We start from the raw sequence: 25,230 nt of genomic DNA on the forward strand, positions 1-25,230 counted from the left end.
CTGGATATTAGCCCTTTGTCAGATGGGTAGAATGGGTAGATTGCAAAAATTTTCTCCCATTCTGCAGGTTGCCTGTTCACTCTGATGGCAGTTTCTTTTGCTGTGCAGAAGCTGTTTAGTTTAATTAGATCCCATTTGTCAATTCTGGCTTTTGTTCCCATTGCTTTTGGTGTTTTAGTCATGAAGTCCTTGCCCATGCCTATGTCCTGAATGATATTGCCTAGGTTTCTTCTAGGGTTTTTATGGTTTTAGGGCTAACATTTAAGTCTCTAATCCATCTTGAATTAATTTTTGTATAAGGTGTAAGGAAGGGATCCAGTGTCAGCTTTCTACATATGGCTAGCCAGTTTTCCCGGCACCATTTATTAAATAGGGAATCCTTTCCCCATTTCTTGTGTTTGTCAGGTTTGTCAAAGATCAGATGGTTGTAGATGTGTGGTATTATTTCTGAGGGCTCTGTTCTGTTCCATTGGTCTATCTCTCTGTTTTGGTACCAGTACCATGCTGTTTTGGTTACTGTAGCCTTGTAGTTAGTTTGAAGTCAGGTAGGGGGATGCCTCTAGCTTTGTTCTTTTGACTTAGGATTGTCTTGGCAATGCGGGCTCTTTTTTGTTTCCATATGAACTTAAAGTAGTTTTTTCCAATTCTGTGAAGCGAGTCATTGGTAGTTTGATGGGGATGGCAGTGAATCTATAAATTAACTTGGGCAGTATGGCCATTTTCACAATATTGATTCTTCCTATCCATGAGCATGGAATGTTCTTCCACTTGTTTGTGTCCTCTTTTATCTTGTTGAACAGTGTTTTTTAGTTCTCCTTGAAGAGGTCCTTCACATCCCTTGTAAGTTAGATTCCTAGGTATTTTATTCTCTTTGAAGCAATTGTAAATGGGAGTTCACTCATGATTTGGCTCTCTGTCTGTTATTGGTATATAGGAATGCTTGTGATTTTTGCACATTGATTTTTCTATCCTGAGACTTTGCTGAAGTTGCTTATTAGCTTAAGGAGATTTTGGGCTGAGACGATGGTGTTTTCTGAATATAGAATCATGTCATCTGCAAACAGGAACAATTTGATTTCCTCTTTTCCTAACTGAATACCCTTTATTTCTTTCTCTTGCCTGATTGCCGTGGCTTGAACTTTCAACACTATGTTGAATAGGAGTGGTAAGAGAGGGCAACCCTGTCTTCTGCCAGTTTTTAAAGGGAGTGCTTCCAGTTTTTGCCCATTCAGTATGATTGGCTGTGGGTTTGTCATAAATAGCTCTTATTATTTTTAGATATGTCCCATCAATACCTAGTTTATTGAGAGTTTTTAGCATGAAGGGCTTTAGATTTTATCGAAGGCGTTTTCTGCATCTATTGAGATAATCATGTGGTTTTTGTCTTTGGTTCTGTTTATATGATGGATTACATTTAATGATTTGCTTATGTTGAACCAGCCTTGCATCCCAGGGATGAAGCCAACTTAATCATGGTGGATAAGCTGTTTGATGTGCTGCTGGATTCAGTTTGCCAGTATTTTATTGAGGATTTTTGCAACGATGTTCATCAGGGATATTGGTCTAGAATTCTCTTTTTTTGTTGTGTCTCTGCCAGGCTTTGGTATCAGGATGATGTTGGCCTCAGAAAATGAATTAGGGAGGATTCCCTCTTTTCCTATTGATTGGAATAGTTTCAGAAGGAATGGTACCAGCTTCTCTTTGTACCTCTGGTAGAATTCGACTGTGAATCCATGGGGTCCTGGACTGTTTTTGGTTGGTAGGCTATTAATTATTGCCTCAATTTCAGAGCCTGTTATTGGTCTATTCAGGGATTCAACTTCTTCTTGGTTTAGTCTTGGGAGAGTGTAAGTGTCCAGGAATTATCCATTTCTTCTAGATTTTCTAGTTTATTTGCATAAAGGTGTTTATAGTATTCTCTGATGGTAGATAGTTTGTATTTCTGTGGGATCAGTGGTGATATCCCCTTTATCATTTTTTATTGCATCTATTTGATTCTTCTGTCTTTTCTTCTTTATTAGTCTTGCTAGCGGTCTATCCATTTTGCTGATGTTTTCAAAAAACAGCTCCTGGATTCATTGATTTTTTGAAGGGTTTTTTGTGTCTCTATCTCCTTCAGTTCTGCTCTGACCTTAGTTATTTCTTCTCTTCTGCTATCTTTTGAATGTGTTTGCTCTTGCTTCTCTAGTTCTTTTAATTGTGATGTTAGGGTGTCCCATTTTAGATCTTTCCTGCTTTCTCTTGTGGACATTTAGTGCTATAAATTTCCCTCTACACACTGCTTTCAATGTGTCCCAGAGATTCTGTATCTTTGTTCTCATTGGTTTCAAAGAACATCTTTATTTCTGCCTTCATTTCGTTATGTACCCAGTAATCATTCAGGAGCAGGTTATTCAGTTTCCATGTAGTTGAGTGATTTTGATTGGGTTTCTTAATCCTGAGTTCTAGTTTGATTGCACTGGGGTCTGAGAGACAGTTTGTTATAGTTTCTGTTCTTTTACATTTGCTGAGGAGTGCTTTACTTCAGCTATGTGGTCAGTTTTTGAATAAGTGTGATGTGGTGCTGAGAAGAATATATATTCTGTTGATTTGGGGTGGAGAGTTCTGTAGATGTCTATTAGGTCCACTTGGTGCAGAGCTGAGTTCAATTCTTGGATATCCTTGTTAACTTTCTGTCTCTTTGATCTGCCTAATGTTGACAGTGGGGTGCTAAAGTCTCCTATTATTATTGTGTGGGAGTCTAGTCTCTTTGTAGGTCTCTAAGGACTTGCTTTATGAATCTGGGTGCTCCTGTATTGGGTGCATATATATTTAGGATAGTTAGCTCTTCTTGTTGCGTTGATCCTTTTACCATTATATAATGGCCTTCTTTGTCTGCTTTGATCTTTGCTGGTTTAAAGTCTGTTTTATCAGAGAGTAGGATTGCAACCCTTGCTTTTTTTTGTTTTCCATTTGCTTGGTAGATCTTCCTCCATCCCTTTATTTTGAGCCTATGTGTGTCTCTGCACGTGAGATGGGTCTCCTGAATACAGCACACTGATGGGTCTTGACTCTTTATCCAGTTTGCCAGTCTGTGTCTTTTAATTGGAGCCCAATTATTTAATTTAGCCCATTTACATTTAAGGTTAATATTGTCATGTGTGAATTAGATCCTGTCATTATGATGTTAGCTAGTTATTTTGCTCGTTATTTGATGCAGTTTCTTCCTAGTATTGATGGTCTTTACAATTTGGCATGTTTTTGCAGTGGCTCGTACTAGTTGTTCTTTCCATGTTTAGTACTTCCTTCAGGAGCTTTTGTAAGGTAGGCCTGGTGATGACAGAATCTCTGAGCATTTGTTTGTCTGTAAAGGATTTTATTTCGCCTTCATTTATGAAGCTCATTTTGTCTGGATATGAAATTCTGGATTGAAAATTCTTTTCTTTAAGAATATTGAATATTAGCCCTCATTCTTTTCTGACTTTGTAGAGTTTCTGCTGAGAGATCTGCTGTTAGTCCAATGGGCTTCCCTTTGTGGATAACCTGACCTTTCTCTCTGACTGCCCTTAACATTTTTTCCTTCATTTCAGCTTTGGTGAATCTGACAAATGTGTCTTGGAGTTGCTCTTCTCAAGGAGTATCTTTGTGGCGTTCTCTGTATTTCCTGAATTTGAATGTTGACCTGCCTTGCTAGGTTGGGGAAGTTCTCCTGGGTAATATCCTGAAGAGTGTTTTCCAGCTTGATTCCATTCTCCTCATCACTTTCAGGTACACCAATCAGACGTAGATTTGGTCTTTTCACATAGTCCCGTATTTCTTGGAGGCTTTGGTCATTTCTTTTTACTCTTTTTTTCTCTCAGCTTCTCTTTTCACTTCATTTCATTCATTTGATCTTCAATCACTGATACCCTTTCTTCCACTTGATCAAATTAGCTGCTGAAGCTTGTGCATGTGTCACATAATTCTCGTGCTATGATTTTCAGCTCCATCAGGTCATTTAAGGACTTCTCTACACTGTTTATTACAGTTAACCATTTGTCTAATCTTTTTTCAAGGTTTTTAGCTTCTTTGTGATGGGTTCAAACATCCTCCTGTAGCGTGGAGAAGTTTGTTATTACTGATCATCTGAAGCCTCCTTCTCTCAACTTGTTAAAATCATTCTCCATCCAGCTTTGTTCCGTTGCTGGCGAGGAGCTGTGTTCCTTTGGAGGAGAAGAGGCACTCTGATTGTTAGAATTTTCAGCTTTTCTGCTCTGGTTTTTCCCCATCTTTGTGGTTTTATCAACCTTTGGTCTTTGATGATGGTGATGTACAGATGGGGTTTTGGTGTGGATATCCTTTCTGTTTGTTAGTTTTCCTTCTAACAGGACACTTAGCTGCAGGTCTGTTGGATTTTGCTGGAGGTCCACTCCAGACCCTGTTTGCCTGGGTATCACCAGCGGAGGCTGCAGAATAGCAAATATTGCAGATCGGCAGATGTTGCTGCCTGATCCTTCCTCTAGAAACTTCGTTTCAGAGGGGCACTTGGCTGTATGAGGTGTCAGTTGGCCCCTACTGGGAGGTGTCTCCCAGTTAGGCTGCTAGGGGGTCAGGGACCCTCTTGAGGAGGCATTTTCTCTGCTCTCAGATCTCCAGCTGCGTGCTGGGAGAACCACTACTCTCTTCAAAGCTGTCCCACAGGGACGTTTAAGTCTGCAGAAGTTTCTGCTGCCTTTTTTTCAGCTATGCTCTGCCCCCAGAAGTGGAGTCTACAGAGGCAGGCAGGCCTCCCTGAGCTGGGGTGGGCTCCACCCAGTTTGAGCTTCCTGGCAGCTTTGGTTACCTACTCAAGCCTCAGCAACGGCGGATGCCTCCCCCAGCCTCGCCACCTTGCAGTTTTATCTCAGATTGCTGTGCTAGCAGTGAGTCAGGCTCTGTGGGTGTGGGACCCTCCGAGCCAGGGGTGGGATATAATCTCCTGGTGTTCTGTTTGCTAAGGCTGTTGGAAAAGCACAGTATTAGGGTGAGAGTGTCCCGATTTTCCAGGCACCATCCATCACAGCTTCCCTTTGCTAGGAAAGGGAATTCCCAGACCCCTTGTGCTTCCCAGGGAAGGCGATGCCCCACCCTGGTCCATGGGCTGCACCCACTGTCTGAGAAGCCCCAGTGAGATGAACCAGGTACCTCAGTTGGAAATGCAGAAATCACCCGTCTTCTGTGTTACTCACGCTGGGAGCTGCAGACTGGAGTTGTTGCTATTGGGCCATCTTGAAACCTACCCAATGAGCATTTTTAACATGCTCCGTAGTCTTTTCCTGTGGCGTTAGGTCTTACTTTATTATTATTTTTTCTCCTGGGACTCGGACGGGGGTTTGTCATGAGGGAACTGCCCTTTAAATTTTAAGTGATGCTACAGAAAAACACAAAAAGGTGATGAGTTGTGTTGTGCTTGTTTTGAATGCTGTCTTGACATCTCTTCCTTTGTCCTCTAGTATGTTCTAAAGCTTTGTCTGAGATCTGAATTTGCCCATCACTTTGGCTAGTAACAGGCCTAATTAATTTGCTTTGTACATTTTATTTTACTTTCCTTTTTTCCTTTCTGGAGGCATCACATGCTGATGGTGTGTCTTTATGAATGTTTTAACCGTTTTCATGGTGGAAGAATTTTATATTTATGCAGTTGTACAGTTTTATTTTTTTCTGCAAAAAAAAAATGTCATGTATGAAATAAACCAGAGTCACTTGTTTGAAAATAAATCTTTATTTTGAACTTTATAGAAAGCAGTGCAGCACCCCATAGACTGGTGTTAAATGTTTTCTACCGTGCAAAATCCATGTTCTAATAATTGCCAGGAGTACAGTGCTCTTGTGGATCATGTATTCAGTCAGGTTAAAACAATGGACAATAAAAGAATGAACACATTAAAAAAACAGCAGAAGACATCTGCAGCAGATATATTTTCCAAGCCCAACCAGAAATGTTTTTCAGATTTCCATGCAAGTGCAGAGGAAACTTGCATGTTTCAAAATCCATTGAATTGTGCAGTTTAGCAGCTTTCTCCTAACTTCAATTGGAAGTGATTAGTCCTTAATGTAACAAGATGCTAAAAGGCAAATATCAACAAGAATTTCATATAATTCTATAAATGCTTTCAAAGCTATGAATATAGTTATTTAAAATCACGTTTATAGATTTATATCAGTATTTGGCAGTACTTACCTATAAGATTTTCAAGATGAAATAGTAAAATATTAGATCATCATCAGTAGATGAATATTTGCAATTAATTTTGATGATAAGGAATACTAACTGAATTCCAATTAAGTGAAATATTTTATCCTATCATCTCCCCAAAAAGTATTCTGTTCTTCTGATTAGTAGACCTGTGTTACAAAGAATTGCATTCACATATTTTTATTATATTTTAAATTTTGTCAAAAAATTTCATGGAAATTTGTAGTTATTTCTTATTATACCTTTATCATATTCTTTATATTATCTCTTGGCCTCCAAAGCATAAAATATTTGCTACCTAGCTGTATTAGTCAGTTCTTGCATTGGTATAAAGAAATACCTGAGACTGGTTATAAAGAAAAGAGGTTTAATTAGCTCAGAGTTCTGCAGGCTGTACAGGAAGCATAGAAGCTTCTGGGGAGCCTCAGGAAGCTTCCAATCTTGGTGGAAGGCAAAGAGGGAACAGGTATCTTACATAGCAGGAGCAAGAGAGGGATGGGGGAGTGCCTCACACTTTTAAATGACCAGATCTCATGACAATGAACTCACCTGTCATGAGGACAGTACCAAGAGGGATATTGCTAAATCATTCATGAGAATTCACCCCCATGACCCAGTTATCCCCCCACCAGGCTCCCCCTCCAACAACTGGATTTCAATTTGACGTGAGATTTGGATGGGGACGCAGGTCCAAACCATGTCACTAGTCCTCTTGGAAAAAAAGTTTGCCAACCCTATTTCAATGGTTTCATTAGGTTTCCACCCCATTTTATTTTATTTTTGTTACTAGTAACCTGATAAGAAGTTATGAAACTGGAAGGATATGAAACGAGAAGCCTTGGAGTATAAATATTTAGGAGGACTCTAAACTATTTGATTATCTCAGTTCTGCATGGGACCAAGGCTTAGAAATGACAATATTTCCTTCTTCAGATGAGTTGGCAAAATTTCAAAGTGGAAATTGTGAGACAATTATGGTCGATAACCCAGGAAGAAAAGAGATGGAGAGAGTTTCTTGAGAGTACAGGAGTTCACTACCAAGAGGGGAGCAGGGGGATAGGAAGAGAGAAGAGGGAGAAGAAAACATGCAAGGAATAGAACAAAGTAGCAGTGGTCAAACTGTCCTGATGTTGATCAATGGAAGCACCTCAGTTGGCTCCTAAGTCCCTTTGTCATAACTCTAGTATCATGGCGTCCTTACTTTCAGGAATAATATGTTTCAGACTCATCTTGTACGTTTCCTATCCTGGGGTGGTAATCAACTATTTCTAAAATGAGCCACTTTTACTGGAAAATAAAATCAAGTTAAAGTAATTACATGATTTATTCTATGTCTCTACACACATAGAGAATAAAGTGTAGTTTCAAATAACAGTATTAATACTAGCAATGTAATTTTAGATTTCTTTGCTTTCCTTTGTATCTTTAGTATATATATCCCACTAGAGATGCATACTTCAATTTCTGTGTTATATAAAGTCACTTAAAATTTTTCTATATAGAAATACCATCAGTAGATATACAGTTAGGCTCATTTGTTTCATTTTGCTTCTGATTTTAAAATAAGTTTGTTTTATTTTATAATTGCCTAAAAATTTACATGATTTCTTAGTCAAACCTACAGAACAGATATTTCAGAGAACTGTAGCTTCCATCTCTGTCCTTTCCATTCTAAGTCCTCTCTCTTGTATAAGTAACTGTTTTAAAAATTAGTTTTTGGTGTTTTTTTTAGTACTTAAAATATAAGAAAATAAAGCCAGGTTCCATGGCTCATGCCTATAATCCCAGGACATTGGGAGGCTGAAGTCGGAGGATCACTTCAGACCAGGAGTTTTTGAGACCAGCCTGGGCAACATTAGCGAGACCCTTTTCCCTACCCAAAATTTAAAAATAAAAATAATATTTAAAAAGAAAATAAACATACACATTTGTATTAAACTCCATACCCTTCATAAATAAGGCATACTATACATACTTTCTACTCTTGCTTTTTTTTTTGAGATGGAGTCTCGCTCTGTGGCCCAGGCTGGAGTGCAGTGGCGCGATCTCGGCTCACTGCAGCCTCCACCTCCCGGGTTCAAGCAATTCTCCTGCCTCAGCCTCCCAAGTAGCTGGGACTACAGGCGCATGCCACCATGCCTGTCTAATTTNGGCTGAAGTCGGAGGATCACTTCAGACCAGGAGTTTTGAGACCAGCCTGGGCAACATTAGCGAGACCCTTTTCCCTACCCAAAATTTAAAATAAAATAATATTTAAAAGAAAATAAACATACACATTTGTATTAAACTCCATACCCTTCATAAATAAGGCATACTATACATACTTTCTACTCTTGCTTTTTTTTTTGAGATGGAGTCTCGCTCTGTGGCCCAGGCTGGAGTGCAGTGGCGCGATCTCGGCTCACTGCAGCCTCCACCTCCCGGGTTCAAGCAATTCTCCTGCCTCAGCCTCCCAAGTAGCTGGGACTACAGGCGCATGCCACCATGCCTGTCTAATTTTTTGTATTTTTAGTAGAGACTGTGTTTCACCGTGTTAGCCAGGATGGTCTCGATCTCCTGACCTTGTGGTCCGCCTGCCTTGGCCTCCCAAAGTGCTGGGATTACAGGCATGAGCCACCACGCCGAGCTGCTCCTGCTTATTTTACTTAACTCTGTCCTGAGGACTATGCCATAGTAGTAAATAAAGACATTTCTTTATTTTGTAATACTCTATTTTTTGATATACCATAATTTATTCAGTCATTCCCCCATAGGACGTTTCTCATCTTTTGCTGTTAAAATGATACCATGAGTAGCCTTGTAAATAAAAGTTAAAGGATTTTTTTATAATACAAAATTTGAGAAAACACAGTAATAGAAAACACTCTCTCTTATATTTTTCAACTTTGAGGTAAAAATGAAGGACTTTTGTTTTTATATCAGGCTTAATTAACTTTTTTAAAGGTAATATTGAGAAAAGAATCTTTCCAAACTGCCTTTATCTCATTGCAAATCCAGATTCTCCTGCCTCCTTTTTTATTGTGGTAAAAAACACATAGCCCAAAATTTACCCTCTTAACCTTTTGTAAAGGTACAGTTTATAAGTGTGTAAGTGTATTCACATTGTTGTGAAACAGATCTTCAGAGATTTTTCATATTGCAAAACTGAAGCACTATACCCATTAAATAACTACCTACCATTTCCCTGCCTCCCCCCGGTCCCTGGCAACCACCATTCTGCTTTTTGTTTCTATTAACTGAATACTTTAGATACCTCATATAAGTAGAATCATACAGTGTTTGTCCTTTTGAGATGGGCTTATTTCACTTAGCATAGTGTCCTCAGGGTTTATCCACGTTGTTGCATGTGACAGGATTTCCTTCCTTTTTCAAGGCTAAATAATACTCCATCATCATATGTTTATACCACATTTTGTTTATCCATTCATTCATCCATCCGTGGACATTTGGATTGCTTCACCTGTTGACTGTTGTGACTATTGCTGCTATGAACACGGGCATGTGAATAGCTTTTTGAGGCCCCAACTTTCTATTCTTTTGGACATATGTCCAGAAGTAGGATTGCTGGATTATATGGTAATTCTGTGTTAAAATTTTTTTTAGGAACCTTCATATTTTTTTCCATAGCAATTGCACCATTTTACATTCCTGCCATCAGTGCCCAAAGGTTCCAGTTTTGACACGTTGCCAATACTTGTTATTTTCTGTTTCTTGTTTTTTTAATAGTAGCCATCCTAATGGATGTGAGGTGATATCTCATTGTGGTTTTCATATGTCTTTCTCTGATGATTAGTGATGTTGAGCATCTTTCCATATGCTTGTTGGTGGTTTCTATATAATCTTTGGAGAAATGTCTATTTAAATCCTCTCCCCATTTCTAAATCAGGTTAGAAATCCAAATTTTTTATAACTTAATATTTTTGCTCTTAGCTTGTAGAGCATATTTAACATAGTCCTAAAGAGAATATCATGTTAATCTAAACTGTGACTAGTAAGAATATCTGTGACCTGAATTTATTTTGTTATTCTTACAGGGCTATTTAGAAACCAAAAAATATTAAGAGAGTACAGAGATTTCTTGGGAAATACCAAGGTAAGGATATCTTTGTAATAATGTGTATGTGTGCGTTGTACCGCAAAATTCTAATATCAGTCCATTGTAAAATTCTAGCATGTCTGTGATCTCAGTCTAAGATTTTCTTGAGTACATTGTAGTTCACTGAATTACAGTCTATTCATTCATTTCTGATTTTCCTTTTTTTTTTTGAGGTGGAGTTTTCGCTTTTGTTGCCCAGGCTGGAGTGCAGTGGCGCGATCTCGGCTCACTGCAATCTCTGCCTCCCAGGTTTGAACGATTCTCCTGCCTCAGCCTCCCGAGTAGCTGGGACCACAGGCACGCTACCCTGCCCAGCTAATTTTTGTATTTTTAGTAGAGACAGGGTTTCACCATGTTAGCTAGGCTGGTCTTGAACTTCTGACCCCAGGTGATCCACCTGCCTCGGCCTCCCAAAGTGTTGGGATTACAGGCATGAGCCACCGCACCCGGCCTGGTTTTCTTGAAATTTAAAACATTCGTATGTAAGTTTTCTTTAAAGTCATGACTATGTTATGAACCTTAAGCATGTAGATATAAATGAGGAAGAAGACTTTATTTTCTTAGGTTTTGGTGAGATTTATATCTGTCATACACACTCTTAATTTTCTTTAGCCTCTCTCTTTCTGCTCCTGACTCTGGTCCAGCATTCAGACTGCCACCTCTGTGCTTGTATCCAAGAAGGTTAGCCCTTCGAGAAGAAAATTACCCAGCCAGTGTGATTGTTCTTTCTTCATTATATGACTATACAGAATCAACGGATACTCAATATTATTTGACAGTCTTACTAAACTTCCAGAGTATGTTTACCTTCCCACTCTTTAAAATAGCTATTGCGTATCTTTTTCTTTCTTCCCAACAGCCTCACTCTTTACTCTTCAGCTCTTGCCTTGTTTCATATTTTATTGAACAAATAGGTGTAATTTCATAAAAGTACCTCATCTTTTCATCACCAAATTTACTAACTCATCTATACATGTGACAAAATACTCTGCTTTCCTTCCTACTAGAAGAAAATTAATATTGGGACACATATAGAAAGTTTGCCTTTACTATTCTACCTCTTATTTTCTCCTGAACCTAATCCAATTGGGCTTTCAACTCCACCACTCAACTGAAATGATTTACCAAAGTCCCCAGCACCTTTAAGATGCCAGGCAGTCTATGGCCAAGTTGACTTTCCATTTAAACTTGACTGGGAGGGATCTCCTGTTAAGAAGTTAATGTCATATTTGGATAAAAAGCTACCTATGCACGTTTTTTTCTCTCTAGTGGCATTTGAGACATTGCACCCCTTTTGCAAAGTTTAGACATTGGCAGTGATGATAATTTTAGGCAAGTCTTATTTGATATGCTTTCCTTTTCCATTTATTATCTTCAAGACCTCTTAATTTCCATTTCCCCTTTGATCCCTGCATTTCTGGCACCCCAGTGCTGCCCTGAAGATGTGAACTGTCCTCTGGTAGAGCCTTCATATGTCTTGTGAGCCAGCATTTTCACTCTCATGCCTAAAGGGCTACTGCCATTGCCTCTTGTGCTGGGATAACTTATGCTGGTGAGACCTGCCTCCTGGGAAGATTCACTCCTCGAGCCTTCACATCTGTTTCACATGGAGAATCATCCTCACCAGATTTTCTAATAGTAGCGGTTGACTTATGAAATCTCTTGTTACTTCAGGCCTTTAGAAGATTAATATTGGTCAGCTTTTGAATATTCCATGTTTTGAATCAAATTTTTTTGCTATTACAACCTTTTTTGCAGGGACATTAGGATAAAATTAGTATTTCATTTCCCTCTACTGTACCCCTGTTCCCTTTAGGGATGGTGTTCTCCCACTGAAGATGGTTGCTTTCCTTCTCTAAAACATAAGGCTAATCCTGTTTGCACAAATTAAACTAATCCTGTTTGCACAAATTAAATGCCTTGTTCTTTTTTTTGTTGTTGTTGTTATTTCTGACCCAGACACTTGTTTTTCCAATATATTCTTAACTCATGAGAACTCCAGTGAGATATATGAAGTCACAATGTTCTGGGTCTGCCTCTCTGGTACTTAATTTCTTGTATAATAATTCCCCCTTCAATGTATTTCTACTTTCCCATGCCTTGCCTTCTATTTCTAATTGATGAGTTTCTTGAATAGTACTTCAGAAAATTGGAAGTACCTTTATCTCTGCTTAATATATTTAACTCCACAATAGTATCACCTTGAAATGCATCAGTAATGCTTTGAACAATTTATGCTCCTTTTCCTGGTAGTTCTGTCTGAAATCTATCCAAATTTTCTGTACTTGTACCAATATTAAAGAACCTTGTTTATTGTGAATGTTTTCAAAGATATATAAAAATAGAAAAAATAGATATTGGCTGTCCAGTTTCATTAATTTCTAACATTTTGCTGTCCTGGTCTTCAAAAGGGGCAGTTCTCCAATTGCTCTGATTATGGAATTTTTTAATATTTAATTTAATTTATTTTATTTTATTTTTGAGACAGAGTCTTGCTATGTTGCCCACTTGGCTCACTGCAACCTCTGCCTCCCGAGTTCAAGAGATTCTCATGCCTCAGCCTCCTGAGTAGCTGGGATTACAGGCACCCACCACCACACCCGACTGATTTTTTTGTATTTTAGTAGAGATGGGATTTTACCATGTTGTCCAAACTGGTCTCAAACTCCTGAGCTCAAGCAGTCTGCCCATCTTGGCCTCCCAAAGTGCTAGGATTACAGGCATGAGCCACTGCGCCTGGCCTGATTATGGAATTTTTGAGTAACTTTTACAGGATGCTTCCCAGGCGGGTTTTGGATCCTGGCTCCTTGTGATCCCTTGTTTTTCCAGATTTTATTCTCTTGTTAGAGTCCTTGTGCCTTATCATTATTCCTAGTTACTACCAACATATCTTCCCTTTTTCTGCAGCCTTCTTTATTAGGGTGGTTTGAACCCAGTGAATCTTTTTCCTTATTTTTTTTCTTATTTTTTCTTATTCTGATCTTAAAGATCTCATTTCCTTTCCCTGTTTTGCCCCTCCCATGAGTTCCCAAACCTTTCTTCTAAAGAAATCTTATTTTTTACCTTAAGCAGCATTCTGTTATTCCCATAATAATTTCATTGAGTTTTTTCTCTATTCAACCAAAGAATACAATATATTCTTATTATAATAAAACATACATTCTGTTTGTTATCAATAAACAGTATAATTCAGAAATCTAGACCCATAGTTAGAGTTTACGGCTTACAAATCGAAGTAAAAGTTGAGACCACATGGACAAGGTTTATCCCTGTGTAGTTTTTCGCTTAGCTCTGAAGGCAGGTCAATACAGAATTTGGGGTGTCTGATTTCACACATTCTTAGAACATATGAATTTCAGCTCAGTGCATTTTTCTACTGTATTACTAGTTTTTATATAGCCAACTCAGATCCCTTCTGGAAGAAGGCAGGACACGAATGACAAGAAAACAAAATAAACAAGATTCTGGAAAGAGACCCAGATATGCTGTCTGTTTTAATCTTTCCACTTTCTAAACAAGAACTTCTAGAGAAAAATAAGTAACGTAATTCAGAAGTTTTGATAGAGGAACATTTTCTGGTCTGTCAAAGCCACCAGTTATAGTGCTTCTCTGCAAAATTTTGGAGGTATTAAAAAAAGTTTTTGTTTTTTTACAGCCACGCTCCAGAACGGCATCGGTGTTTTTTAAGGGACCAGGAAAAGTGGTGATGGTCGCAATTTGCATGTAAGTACTGAAAAATAAGCTTTGTGAAATAGAATATATTCTTTTAAATGTGTATATCCATGAATATGTAAACTTATTACCTAGTACTAGCTATAGAGTTTGAGGTTTATTTTGTTTTAGGAGGAAATTGAGTAAGTCTTTATTATTGTCAGTAAAGTGATGGGGAAAGAGCATGAATTCATATAGACACCCATGCTCATTCTCTGTATATTTTTGATGTGGTTAGATCTAAGAATAGTTGCTACCTGAAAATCCTTTCTTATTTTTATTGGAGTTGATAGAAGTCTTGTTTAAAGAAGTTAGATTGGCCGAGGTTATTTTTAGAGTAGCTAAACCAACCTGGGTTACAGCTACAGCTCTTTGTGCTTATTATCTTTGTTCCACTTATCTCAGAAGAACATAATTGTTATTTTTGCCTCCTCTGTTTTTCTTTTGGAGACAGAGTCTTGCTCTGTCGCCAGACTGGAGTGTGGTGGTGCAATCTCAACTCACTGAAATCTCTGCCTCCCGGGTTCAAGTCATTCTCCTCCATCAGCCTCCCAAATAGCTAGGATTACAGGCTCACGCCATCATGCCTAGCTAATTTTTGTATTTTTAGTAGAGATGGGGTTTCACCGTGTTGGCCAGGATGGTCTTGATCTCCTGACCTCTTGATCTGCCCACCTCAGCCTAAAGTGCTGGGATTACAGGTGTGAGCCACTGAGCCCGGCCTTGCCTCCCCCTTTTCCCCTCTATCTTCTTGATTTCTATTGTTTTTTTCACCTTTTATCTATTTTTCTGATTAATTTATTTTAGGATGTATGAAATCATTCAGTAATTCATTAGTTCTTTTATTTTTAAGTATATATGTGAAATATCAGATAGTGTGATATGATCTGAAAATATGAAGATATAATACGTAATTCTTTAAGAATTGGAGGGACACTAAACTAGAGGAAGGCATTTATAATACAGACAAGGGATAATGATGTCATAACTAGAAATGGTGGTGGTACGGATAGACATGGACAGCTTCAACTTCTTTGAAGGTATGTTCAAGGATAGTGACCAGGTTTCTGGCTTGTACAGTTGGTGTAAATAATGTACCATTCACTGAGGAGAACACTGAAAGGAGGAGCAGGGTGGGAGCAGAGAAAATGATGAGTTCATATTTGAGCTGGTGGTGTGTTTAGGGCACCCAGGTGAAGATAGTCAACAGGGTTCTTTTCACTAGTAATACAGGGATAGTGATTATAGCTTTTCTCATTGGAGGGATGTATGTATGAAAAGTGCTTAACATAGTACCTGCTCTAAGATATGTACTTAAGAAGTATTGTTAATATATATTGGTCTGAAGCTCAGGAGAGAAATCTGGGTTAGAGATATGGAGTTGATAGTTTTTAGTATGTAGGTGATAATTAAAGCCATAAAAGTAAAGATCACCTGAGGAATGTATGTATAAATAGTATGAGGAATAAAAAGCTCTCAGGAAGAATTCCTTGAGGAATGTTAACATTAAGAAAAAGGTGCAGGAAAAAGTGCCTGCAGAGGAGATTGAGGAGGAGTAAGGAAAAAAGTAGAAAGAAAACCAGGAGTGTATTAGTCCATTTTCATGCTGCTGATAAAGACATACCTGAGATAGGGCAATTTATGAAAGGAAGAGATTTAATTGGACTTACAGTTCCTGTGGCTGGGGAAGCCTCACAATCATGGTGGAAGGCAGAGAGGAGCAAGTCATGTCTTACGTGGATGGCAGCAGACAAATAGAGCTTGTGCAGGGTAACTCCCGTTTTTAAAAACCATCACATCTCGTAAGTTCATTCACTGTCACGAGAACAGCACTGGAAAGACCCACCCTGATGCTTCAGTCATCTCCCACTGGGTCCCTCCCAAAACATGTGGGAATTATAGGAGCTACAAGATGAGATTTTCTGGGGGACACAGAGCCAAACCACATCAAGGAGTGTCATGAAAGCCAAGGGAAGACAGTGTTTGTTTGTTTGTTTTGTGTGTGTGAGACGGAGTCTCACTCTGTCACCAGGCTGGAGTGCAGTGGCGCAATCTCGGCTCACTGCAACCTCTGCCTCCCAGGTTCAAGTGATTCTCCTGCCTCAGCCTCCCGAGTAGCTGGGACCACAGGCGCACATGTTTTAAGAAAATAGCAGGCCTGGTACAGGCTTGCACCTGGAATCCCAGGCTTTGAGAGGCTGAGGCAGGAGGATTACTTGAGTTCAGGAGTTTAAGACCACCATGGGCAACATAGTGAGATCTTGTACCTACAAAAAAATTTTTTTTAATTAGCTGGGCATGGTGGGTGATGTGCGCCTGTAGACCTACTCAGGAAGCTGAAGCAGGAGAATCATTTGAGCCCAGGAGTTTAAGGCTACGGTAATCTGTGATTACACCACTGTACTCCAATGTGGGCAAGAAAAAGACCCTGTCTTTAAAAAATAAAATAAATAGCTAGCCAGGGGGTGTCTGGCAAGATGGCTGGATAGGAACAGTTCCTGTCTGCATCTCCCAGCAAGATCCATGCAGAAGGTGGGTAACTTCTGCATTTCCAACTGAGGTACCTGGCTCATCTCATTGGGACTGGTCAGACAGTGGGTGCAAGCCCATGGAGGGTGACCTGAAGCAGTGTGGGGCATTGCCTCACGAGGGAAGCACAAGGGGTCAGGGAACTCCCTCCCTCAGCCAAGGGAAGCCATGAGGGACTGTGCCGTGAGGAACGGTGCGTTCCAGCCCAGATACTATGCTTTTCCCATGGTCTTCACAACCTGAAGACCAGGAGATTGCCTCGGGTGCCTACACCACCAGGGCCTTGGGTTTCAAGCACAAAACTGGGCGGCCATTTGGGCAGACACCAAGCTAGCTAGACTAGTTTTTTTTAATACTCCAGTGGTGCCTGGAATGCCAGAGAGACAGAACCTTTTACTCCCTTGGAAAGGGGGCTGAAACCAGAGAGCCAAGTGGTCTAGTTCAGCCCATCTCACACCCACGGAGCCCAGAAAGCTAAGATTCACTGGCTTGAAATTCTGGCTGCCAGCACAGCAGTCTGAAGTTGACATGGGATGCTTGAGTTTGGTGGAGCAGGGGTGGGGGTTTGGAGGCCACAATTACTGAGGCTTGAGTAGGTGGTTTTCCCGTCACAGTGTAAACAAAGCCATCAGGAAGTTCAAACTGTACAGAGCCGACCATAGCTCGGCAAAGTTGCTGTAGCCAGACTGCCTCTCTAGATTCCTCCTCTCTGAGCAGGGCATCTCTGAAAGAAAGGCCCAGCAGCCCCAGTCAGGGGGTTATAGATAAAACTCCCATCTCTCTGGGACAGAAAACTTGGGGGTAGGACTTAAACTTGTGGCAGCAGACTTAAATGTTCCTGCCTGCTGGCTCTGAAGAGAGCAGTGGATATCCCAGCACAGCACTCGAGCTCTGCTAAGGGACAGACTGCCTCCTCAAGTGGGTCCCTGACCCCAATGCCTCCTGATGGGGTGACACCTCCCAGCAGGGATCAACAGACCCCTCATACAGGAGAGCTCCAGCTGTCATCTGGCGGGTTTCCATCTGGGATGAAGCTTCCAGAGGAAGGAACAGGCGGCAATCTTTGCTCTTCTGCAGCCTCTGCTGTTGATACCCAGGCAAACAGGGTCTGTAGTGGACCTCCAGCAAACTCCAGCAGGCCTGCAGCAGAGGGGCCTGACTATTAGAAAGAAAACTAACAAACATAAAGGAATAGCATCAACCTCAACAAAAAGGATGTCCACACAAAAACCCCATCTGAATGTCACCAACATCAAAGACCAAAGTTAGATAAATCCACGAAGATGAGGAAAAGCAGTGCAAAAGGCTGAAAATTCCAAAACCAGAACGTTTCTTCCCCTCCAAAGGATCACAACTCCTTGCCAGCAAGGGAACAAAACCGGACAGAGAATGAGTTTGACGAATTGACAGAAGTAGGCTTCAGAAAGTGGGTAATAACAAACTCCTCCAAGCTAAAGGAGCATGTTCCACCCCAATGCAAGAAAGCTAAGAACCTTGAAAAAGGGTAGAGAAATTGCTAACTAGAATAACCAGTTAGAGAAGAACATAAATGACCTGATAGGCCGAAAAACACAGCACGAGAACTTTGTGAAGCATGCACAAGTATCAATAGCCAAATCAATCAAGCAGAAGAAAGGATATAAGAGATTGAAGATCAACTTAATGAAATAAAGCATGAAGATAAGATTAGAGAAAAAAATGAAAAAGAATGAACAAAACCTACAAGAAATATGGGAATATGTGAAAAGACAAAACCTACGTTTGGTTGGTGTACGTGAAAGTGACCGGGAGAATGGAACCAAGTTGGAAAACACTCTTCAGGAGATTATCCAGGAGAACTTCCTCAACCTAGCAAGACAGGCCAACATTCAAATTCAGGAAATACAGAGAACACCACAAAGACAGTCCTCAAGAAGAGCAACCTCAAGTCACATAATCATCAGATTCATCAAGGTTGAAATGAAGGAAAAAATGTTAAGGGCAGCCAAAAGAAAGATCGGGTTATCCACAAAGGGAAGCCCACCAGACTAACAGCAGATCTCTATGCAGAAATCCTACAAGCCAGAAGAGAGTGGGGGCCAATATTCAACATTCTTAAAGAAAAGAATTTTAACCCAGAATTTCATATCCAGCCAAACTAAGCTTCATAAGCGAAGGAGAAGAAAAATCTTTTACAGACAAGCAAGTGTTGAGAGATTTTATAACCACCAGTCCTGCCTTACAAGAGCTTCTGAAGGGAAGTACTAAATATGGAAAGGAAAAATTGATACCAGCCACTGCAAAAACATACCAAATTGTAAAGATCATCGACACTATAAAGAAACTGCATCAAGTAATGAGCACAGTAACCAGCTAGCATCATAATGACAGGATCAAATTCACACATAATAATATTAATCTTAAATAGAAAAGGGCTAAATGCCCCAGTTAAAAGACACAGACTGGCAAATTGGATAAAGAGTCAAGACCCATTCGTGTGCTGTATGCAGGAGACCCATCTGACGTGCAAAGACACCCATAGGCTCAAAATAAAGGGATTCAGGAATATTTACCAAGCAAATGGAAAGCAAAAAAACAAAAAAAAAAAAAAAAAAAAAAAGAAGGGTTGCATTCCTAGTGTCTGATAAAACAGATTTTAAGCCAAAGAAGATCAAAAAAGACAAAGGTCATTACATAGTCTTAAAGGGATCAGTGCAAAAGAAGAGCTAACTGTCCTAAATATATATGCACCCAATACAGGAGCACCCAGATTCATAAAGCAAGTTCTTACAGACCTACATAGAGAGACTTAGACTCCCACACAGTAATAGTGGGAGACTTTAACCCCCACCATTGTCAATATTAGATGGACCAACAAGGCAAAATTAACAAGGATATTCAGGACTTGAACTCAGTTCTGGACCAAGTGGACCTAATAGACATCTACAGAACTCTCCACCCCAAGTCAACAGAATTTACATTCTTCTCAGCACCACGTCACTCTTATTCTAATATTGACCACATAATTGGATGTAAAACACTCCTCAGCAAATGCAAAAGAACAGAAATCAAAACAAACAGTCTCTCAGACCGTAGTGCAATCAAATGAGAACTCAGGATTAAGAAACTCACTGAAAACCACACAACTACATCGAAACTGAACAACCTGCTCCTGAATGACTACTGGGTAAATAACTAAATTAAGACAGAAATAAATAAGTTCCTTGACACCAATGAGAATAAAGACACAGTGTGCCAGAATCTTTGGGACATAGCTAAAGCAGTGTTTAGAGGAGAATTTATAGCAGTAAATACCCACAGGAGAAAGTGGGAAAAATCTAAAATCAACACCCTAACATCACAATGAAAAGAACTAGAGAAACAAGAATAAACAAATTCAAAAGCTAGCAGAAGACAAGAAATAACTAAGATCAGAGCAGAATAGAAGGAGATAGAGACACAAAAAACCCTTTAAAAAAACAGTGAATCCAGGAGCTGGTTTTTTGAAAAGATTAACAAAATAGATGGACCACTAGCCAGACTAATAAAAAGGAAAAGAGAGGAGAATCAAATAGACAACAATGAAAAGTGATAAAGGGGATGTCACCACTGATCCCACAGAAATACAAACTACCATTGAGAATACTGTAAACACCTCTACACAAATAAACTAGAAGATCTAGAAGAAATGGATAAATTCCTGGACACACACACTCTCCCAAGACTAAACCAGGAAGAAGTTGAATCCCTGAATAGATGAATAACAAGTTCTGAAATTGAGGCAGTAATAAATAGCCTATCAACTGAAAAGCAAAAAGCCCAGGACCAGATGGATTCACAGCCAAATTCTACCAGAGGTACAAAGAGATGCTGGTACCATTCCTTCTGAAACTATTCCAAACAGTAGGAAAAGAGGGACTCTTCCTCAACTCATTTTATGAGGCCAGCATCATCCAGATACCAAAACCTGGCAGAGACACAACAAAAAAAGAAAATTTCAGGCCAATATCCTTGATGAACATCGATGCAGAAATCCTCAATAAAATACTGGGAAAGCAAATCCAGCAGCACATCAAAAAGCTTATCGACCACCATCAAGTTGGCTTCATCCCTGGAAGGCAAGACTGGTTCAACATTTGCAGAATAATAAATGTAATCCATTACTAAAACAGAACCAATTACAAAAACCACATGATTATCTCAATAGATGCAGAAAAGGCCTTTGATAAAATTCATCACTGCCTCATGCTAAAAACTCTCATCTTAAACTAGGTATTGGTGGAACATATCTCAAAATAATAAGAGCTATTTATGACAAACCCACAGCCAATATCATACTGAATGGGCAATAGCTGGAAGCATTCCCTTTGAAAAGTGGCACAAGACAAGGATGCTCTCTTACCACTCCTGTTCAACATAGTATAGGAAGCTCTGGCCAGGGCAATCAGGCAAGAGAAATAAATAAAGGGTATTCATATAGGAAGAGAGGAAGTTAAGTTGTCTCTGTTTGCAGATGACATGATTGTATATTTAGAAAACCCCATCATCTCAGCCCAGAATCTCCTTAAGCTGATAAGCAACTTCAGCAAAGTCTCAGGATACAAAATCAATGTGCAAAACTCAAAAGCATTCCTATATACCAATAATAGGCCAACAGAGAGCCAAATCATGAGTGAACTCCCATTCACAGTTGCTACAAAGAGAGTAAAATACCTAGGAATCCAACTTACAAGGGATGTGAAGGACCTCTTCAAGGAGAACTACAAACCACTGCTCAAGGGAATAAGAGAGGACACAAAGAAATGGAAAAACATTCCATGCTCATGGATAGGAAGAATCAATATTGTGAAAATGGCCATACTGCCCAAAGTAATTAATGGAATCAATGCTATCCCCATCAAGCTACCGTTGACTTTCTTCACAGAATAGAAAAAAACTACTTTAAATTTTATGTGGAACCAAAAAAGAGCCTGTATAGCCAAGACAATCCTAAGCCAAAAGAACAAAGCTGGAGGCATCACGCCAACTGACTTCAAACTATACTACAAGGCTACCGTAACCAAAAGAGCATGGTACCAATATCAACAGATATATAGACCAATGTAACAGAACCGAGGCCTCAGACATAACGCTGAACATCTACAACCATCCAGTCTTTGACAAACCTGACAAAAGCAATGGGGAAAGGATTCCCTATTTAATAAATGGTGTTGGGAAAACTGGCAAGCCATATGCAGAAAACTGAAACTGGACCCCTTCCTTATACCTTATACAAAAATTAACTCAAAATGGATTAAAGACTTAAACATAAGACCTAAAACCATAAAAACCCTAGAAGAAAACCTGGACAATACCATTCAGGACATATGCATGGGCAGAGACTTCATGTCTAACACACCAAAAGCAATGGGAACAAAAGCCAAAATTGACAAATGGGTTTTAATTAAACTAAAGAACTTCTGCACAGCAAAATAAACTATTATCAGAGTGAACAGAGCAGGCAACCTATAGAATGGGAGAAAATTTTTGCAATCTATCCATCTGACAAAGGGCTAATATCTAGACTCTACAAGGAACTTAAACAAATTTACAAGAAAAAATAACAAACAACCGCATCAAAAAGTGGGTGAAGTATATGAACAGGCACTTCTCAAAAAAGATATTTATGCAGCCAACAAACATGAAAAAATGGTCATCATCACTGGTCATTAGAGAAATGCAAATCAAAACCACAATGAGATTCTATCTCACGCCAGTTAGAATGGCGATCATTAAAAAGTCAGGAAACAGCAGATGCTGGAGAGGATGTGGAGAAATAGGAAAACTTTTACACTGTTGATGAGAGTGTAAATTAGTTCAACCATTGCGGAAGACAGCGTGGCGATTCCTCCAGGATCTAGAACCGGAAATACCATTTGATCCAGCAGTCCCATTCTACTATAAAGACACATGCACATGTATGTTTATTGCAGCACTATTCACGCTAGCAGACTTGGAGCCAACCCAGATGCCCATCAGTGATAGATTGGATAAAGAAAATCTGGCACATATACACCATGGGATAATATGCAGCCATAAAAAAGGATGAGTTCATGTCCTTTGTAGGGACATGGATGAAGCTGGAAACCATAATTCTCAGCAAACTAACACAAGAACAGAAAACCAAACACCACATGTTCTCACTCATAAGTGGGAGTTGAACAATGAGAACACATGGGCACAGAGAGGGGAATATCACACACTGGGGCTTATTGGGGGGTGGGTGGCTAGGGGAGGGATAGCATTAGGAGAAATACCTAATGTAGATGACGGGCTGATGGGTGCAGCAAACCACCATGGCACATGTATACCTATGTAACAAACCTGCACATTCTGCACAGGTATCCCAAAACTTAAATTATAAATTTAAAAAATGAATAAAATAAATAAACATTGTTTTAAAAAAGAAGAAAATAGTGTCAGATGCTCTCAGGAAGTTAAGAGAAATACTAAAATGTTTCCAGGAATTTAGTAGTATGGAATGGTAGGTGGTATTGACAAGATGAAAACTGACAGCTAGAATAAATATGATGTTTTTAAGACGTTATCTGAGGTGGAGGAGATGGGAAAGGGGTAGCTAAAAGGGGACATACAGTTCATGGGGGTGTTAATATTTGTATAACAGACTTGTAATATAACATGGTAACTCACTAGCATAACGTCTGAGATAAATCATATTAGTCATTACTGTTGGTATCTGAGCAGCTAGCTTCCTCAGAGTTAACTGTGTTTATTTTGGCATCTAGCTTCTTCTAGTATGACTCTGAGACTGCCTAGAGTCACCTCTGGCATCTGCCCCCTTAAGTAAACAGACTTTCACTGAAATCTTGCCTTTGACACTGGCCCACTGGACAGTATCAGGTGCAGATCTGCTTTTATCTACCTAAAACACGTAATTGTCTTTTAAATTTTATCTTGTCCAGATATAGAAGACCCTCTTTTCTCACCAGTCTTCAAAGTACACTTAAGTAATTTGTTTACACATAGCATGCCTCTTAACAGTACATAATTTGTATTTTTTCAAATTTTTACTCTTGTTACCTAAACAGAAAGTTTTTTAAGGCTAGGGATTCTTTTAATTGTACTTGTTTTTTTTGCAGTTGTTGTTTTTTAGAGACGGGGTCTCACTCTGTTGCCTAGGCTGGAGTGTAGTACAGCCTCGAACTCCTGGGCTCAGATGATCTTCCCAACTCAGCCTCCCAAGTAGATAGGACTACAGGCGTGTACCACCACACCAGACTAAGTTTTTAAAAAAAAATTTATAGAGATGGGGTCTTACTTTGTTGCCCAGCCTGGTCTTGAACTCCTGTCCTCAAGCCATCCTCCCACCTCAGCCTCTTAAAATGTTGGCATTATAGGTGTGAGCCACTGTGCTTAGCCTAATTTTACTTTCAACAGAATCTAGTATAGGGGTATATACAGCCGATTGAGTATGCTTTTGGCCTAAATTTTTATCCAAACCTATGCTAAATTGTTTTCTCTTTCTCTTCTAGCAATGGATTAAACTGCTTCTTTAAATTTCTTGCCTGGATTTATACCGGTTCAGCAAGTATGTTCTCAGAAGCTATACACTCATTATCTGATACTTGTAATCAGGTGAGGACTAAAGCTTTTTTATAAATCAATTTTGAAGTAATAGTTTTAGGCTTTAATCTAAAAGTTGATCTATTTTAAAACTGAATGATTCTAGTAGTTGGCTTGTGGGAGAAAATAAAAGTTTACTTTTCAGCAATGAAGTGCATAGAAATTTAATCATAGTATTTTAAAGCAGGATGCTTTAAGAACCTCTGACAATGGAATGTGAAGTATAACATTATCAGTCACTGAGCAGAAATCTGGTCTCTGAATATGAGTTCTCAATGACTGTAATAGTCCTTGAATTTAAGCTTTTGGAATAAAGATGTAAAATCATATGTAATCGGTTAAAATGCTTTCATATTAGATTCATAATTTGAATTACTTTCCTTGGCTTTGCAAATGGAGAAAAGTTTTGTATTAATAAAATTAAAATACCGTTTAAACCCCTGTGGCCCAAATTGTGAAAACTAGAAACCCAAACCTTTTGTAAGAATATAATAAAAATTTCTGTGTGTGCATCACTGTTACATTTTAAAGAGAAAGGTATATTAAGAAGATACCTTTTCAATATTTACTTATTTTAGTCCTGTTATATAAAACGGATTTGGGAGAACTTCAATGAAAGACACAGGTAAAATAAGAATATTTAAGACAAGGATAAAAATAATACGAAGATAAGGAGCAAGGAGAGCAATATTAATTAAAAATTAAGCCTGAGAACTTGTCTCACTCACTGTCAAATCAGATGGATTAAAACCCTTCATAAAAGTAAGGAAAGAAGATAAGCATTTGCCATTAGTACTAAGTATTTACCTTGAACTTAATTTTTATACTCAATATATACTTAATACATACCGTCTCTATAAAATTTTACCATTCAACTGTGGCATGCAGTGGGAGGAGAGGAGATGGGGGAGATATATAACTTATAATCTGTATTTTCTTGTAAGCTTATAGAGGAAAGTTGAAATACAGAAATATTTGTCCATATGGCAAGGAGATATGTATGATGTTACTAGTTTCAATATTAGTTTTTATTTCAAACATTGAAGACAATGTTTAAGTGTTCATACTCTATGCTATTCAGGCATTTAAAAAGAATGTA

General features: G+C 39.1%; 1 protein-coding gene across 1 annotated transcript in view; it reads left to right on the forward strand.

Annotated features, from left to right (window-relative positions):
* The window catches only part of SLC30A9 (solute carrier family 30 member 9), a 109,182-nt gene that overhangs the window by 41,881 nt on the left and 42,071 nt on the right, over positions 1-25,230 (forward strand). The window contains exons 7-9 of the mRNA XM_017854767.1: positions 10,228-10,286; positions 13,945-14,012; positions 24,041-24,143. Of these exons, the coding sequence (XP_017710256.1) occupies positions 10,228-10,286; positions 13,945-14,012; positions 24,041-24,143 (230 nt within the window). The remainder of the gene's footprint in view (positions 1-10,227; positions 10,287-13,944; positions 14,013-24,040; positions 24,144-25,230) is intronic.

Source organism: Rhinopithecus bieti, unplaced genomic scaffold (genome assembly GCF_001698545.2).
Source record: "Rhinopithecus bieti isolate Rb0 unplaced genomic scaffold, ASM169854v2 scaffold_2339, whole genome shotgun sequence".
Classification (NCBI taxonomy): Eukaryota; Metazoa; Chordata; class Mammalia; order Primates; family Cercopithecidae; genus Rhinopithecus; species Rhinopithecus bieti.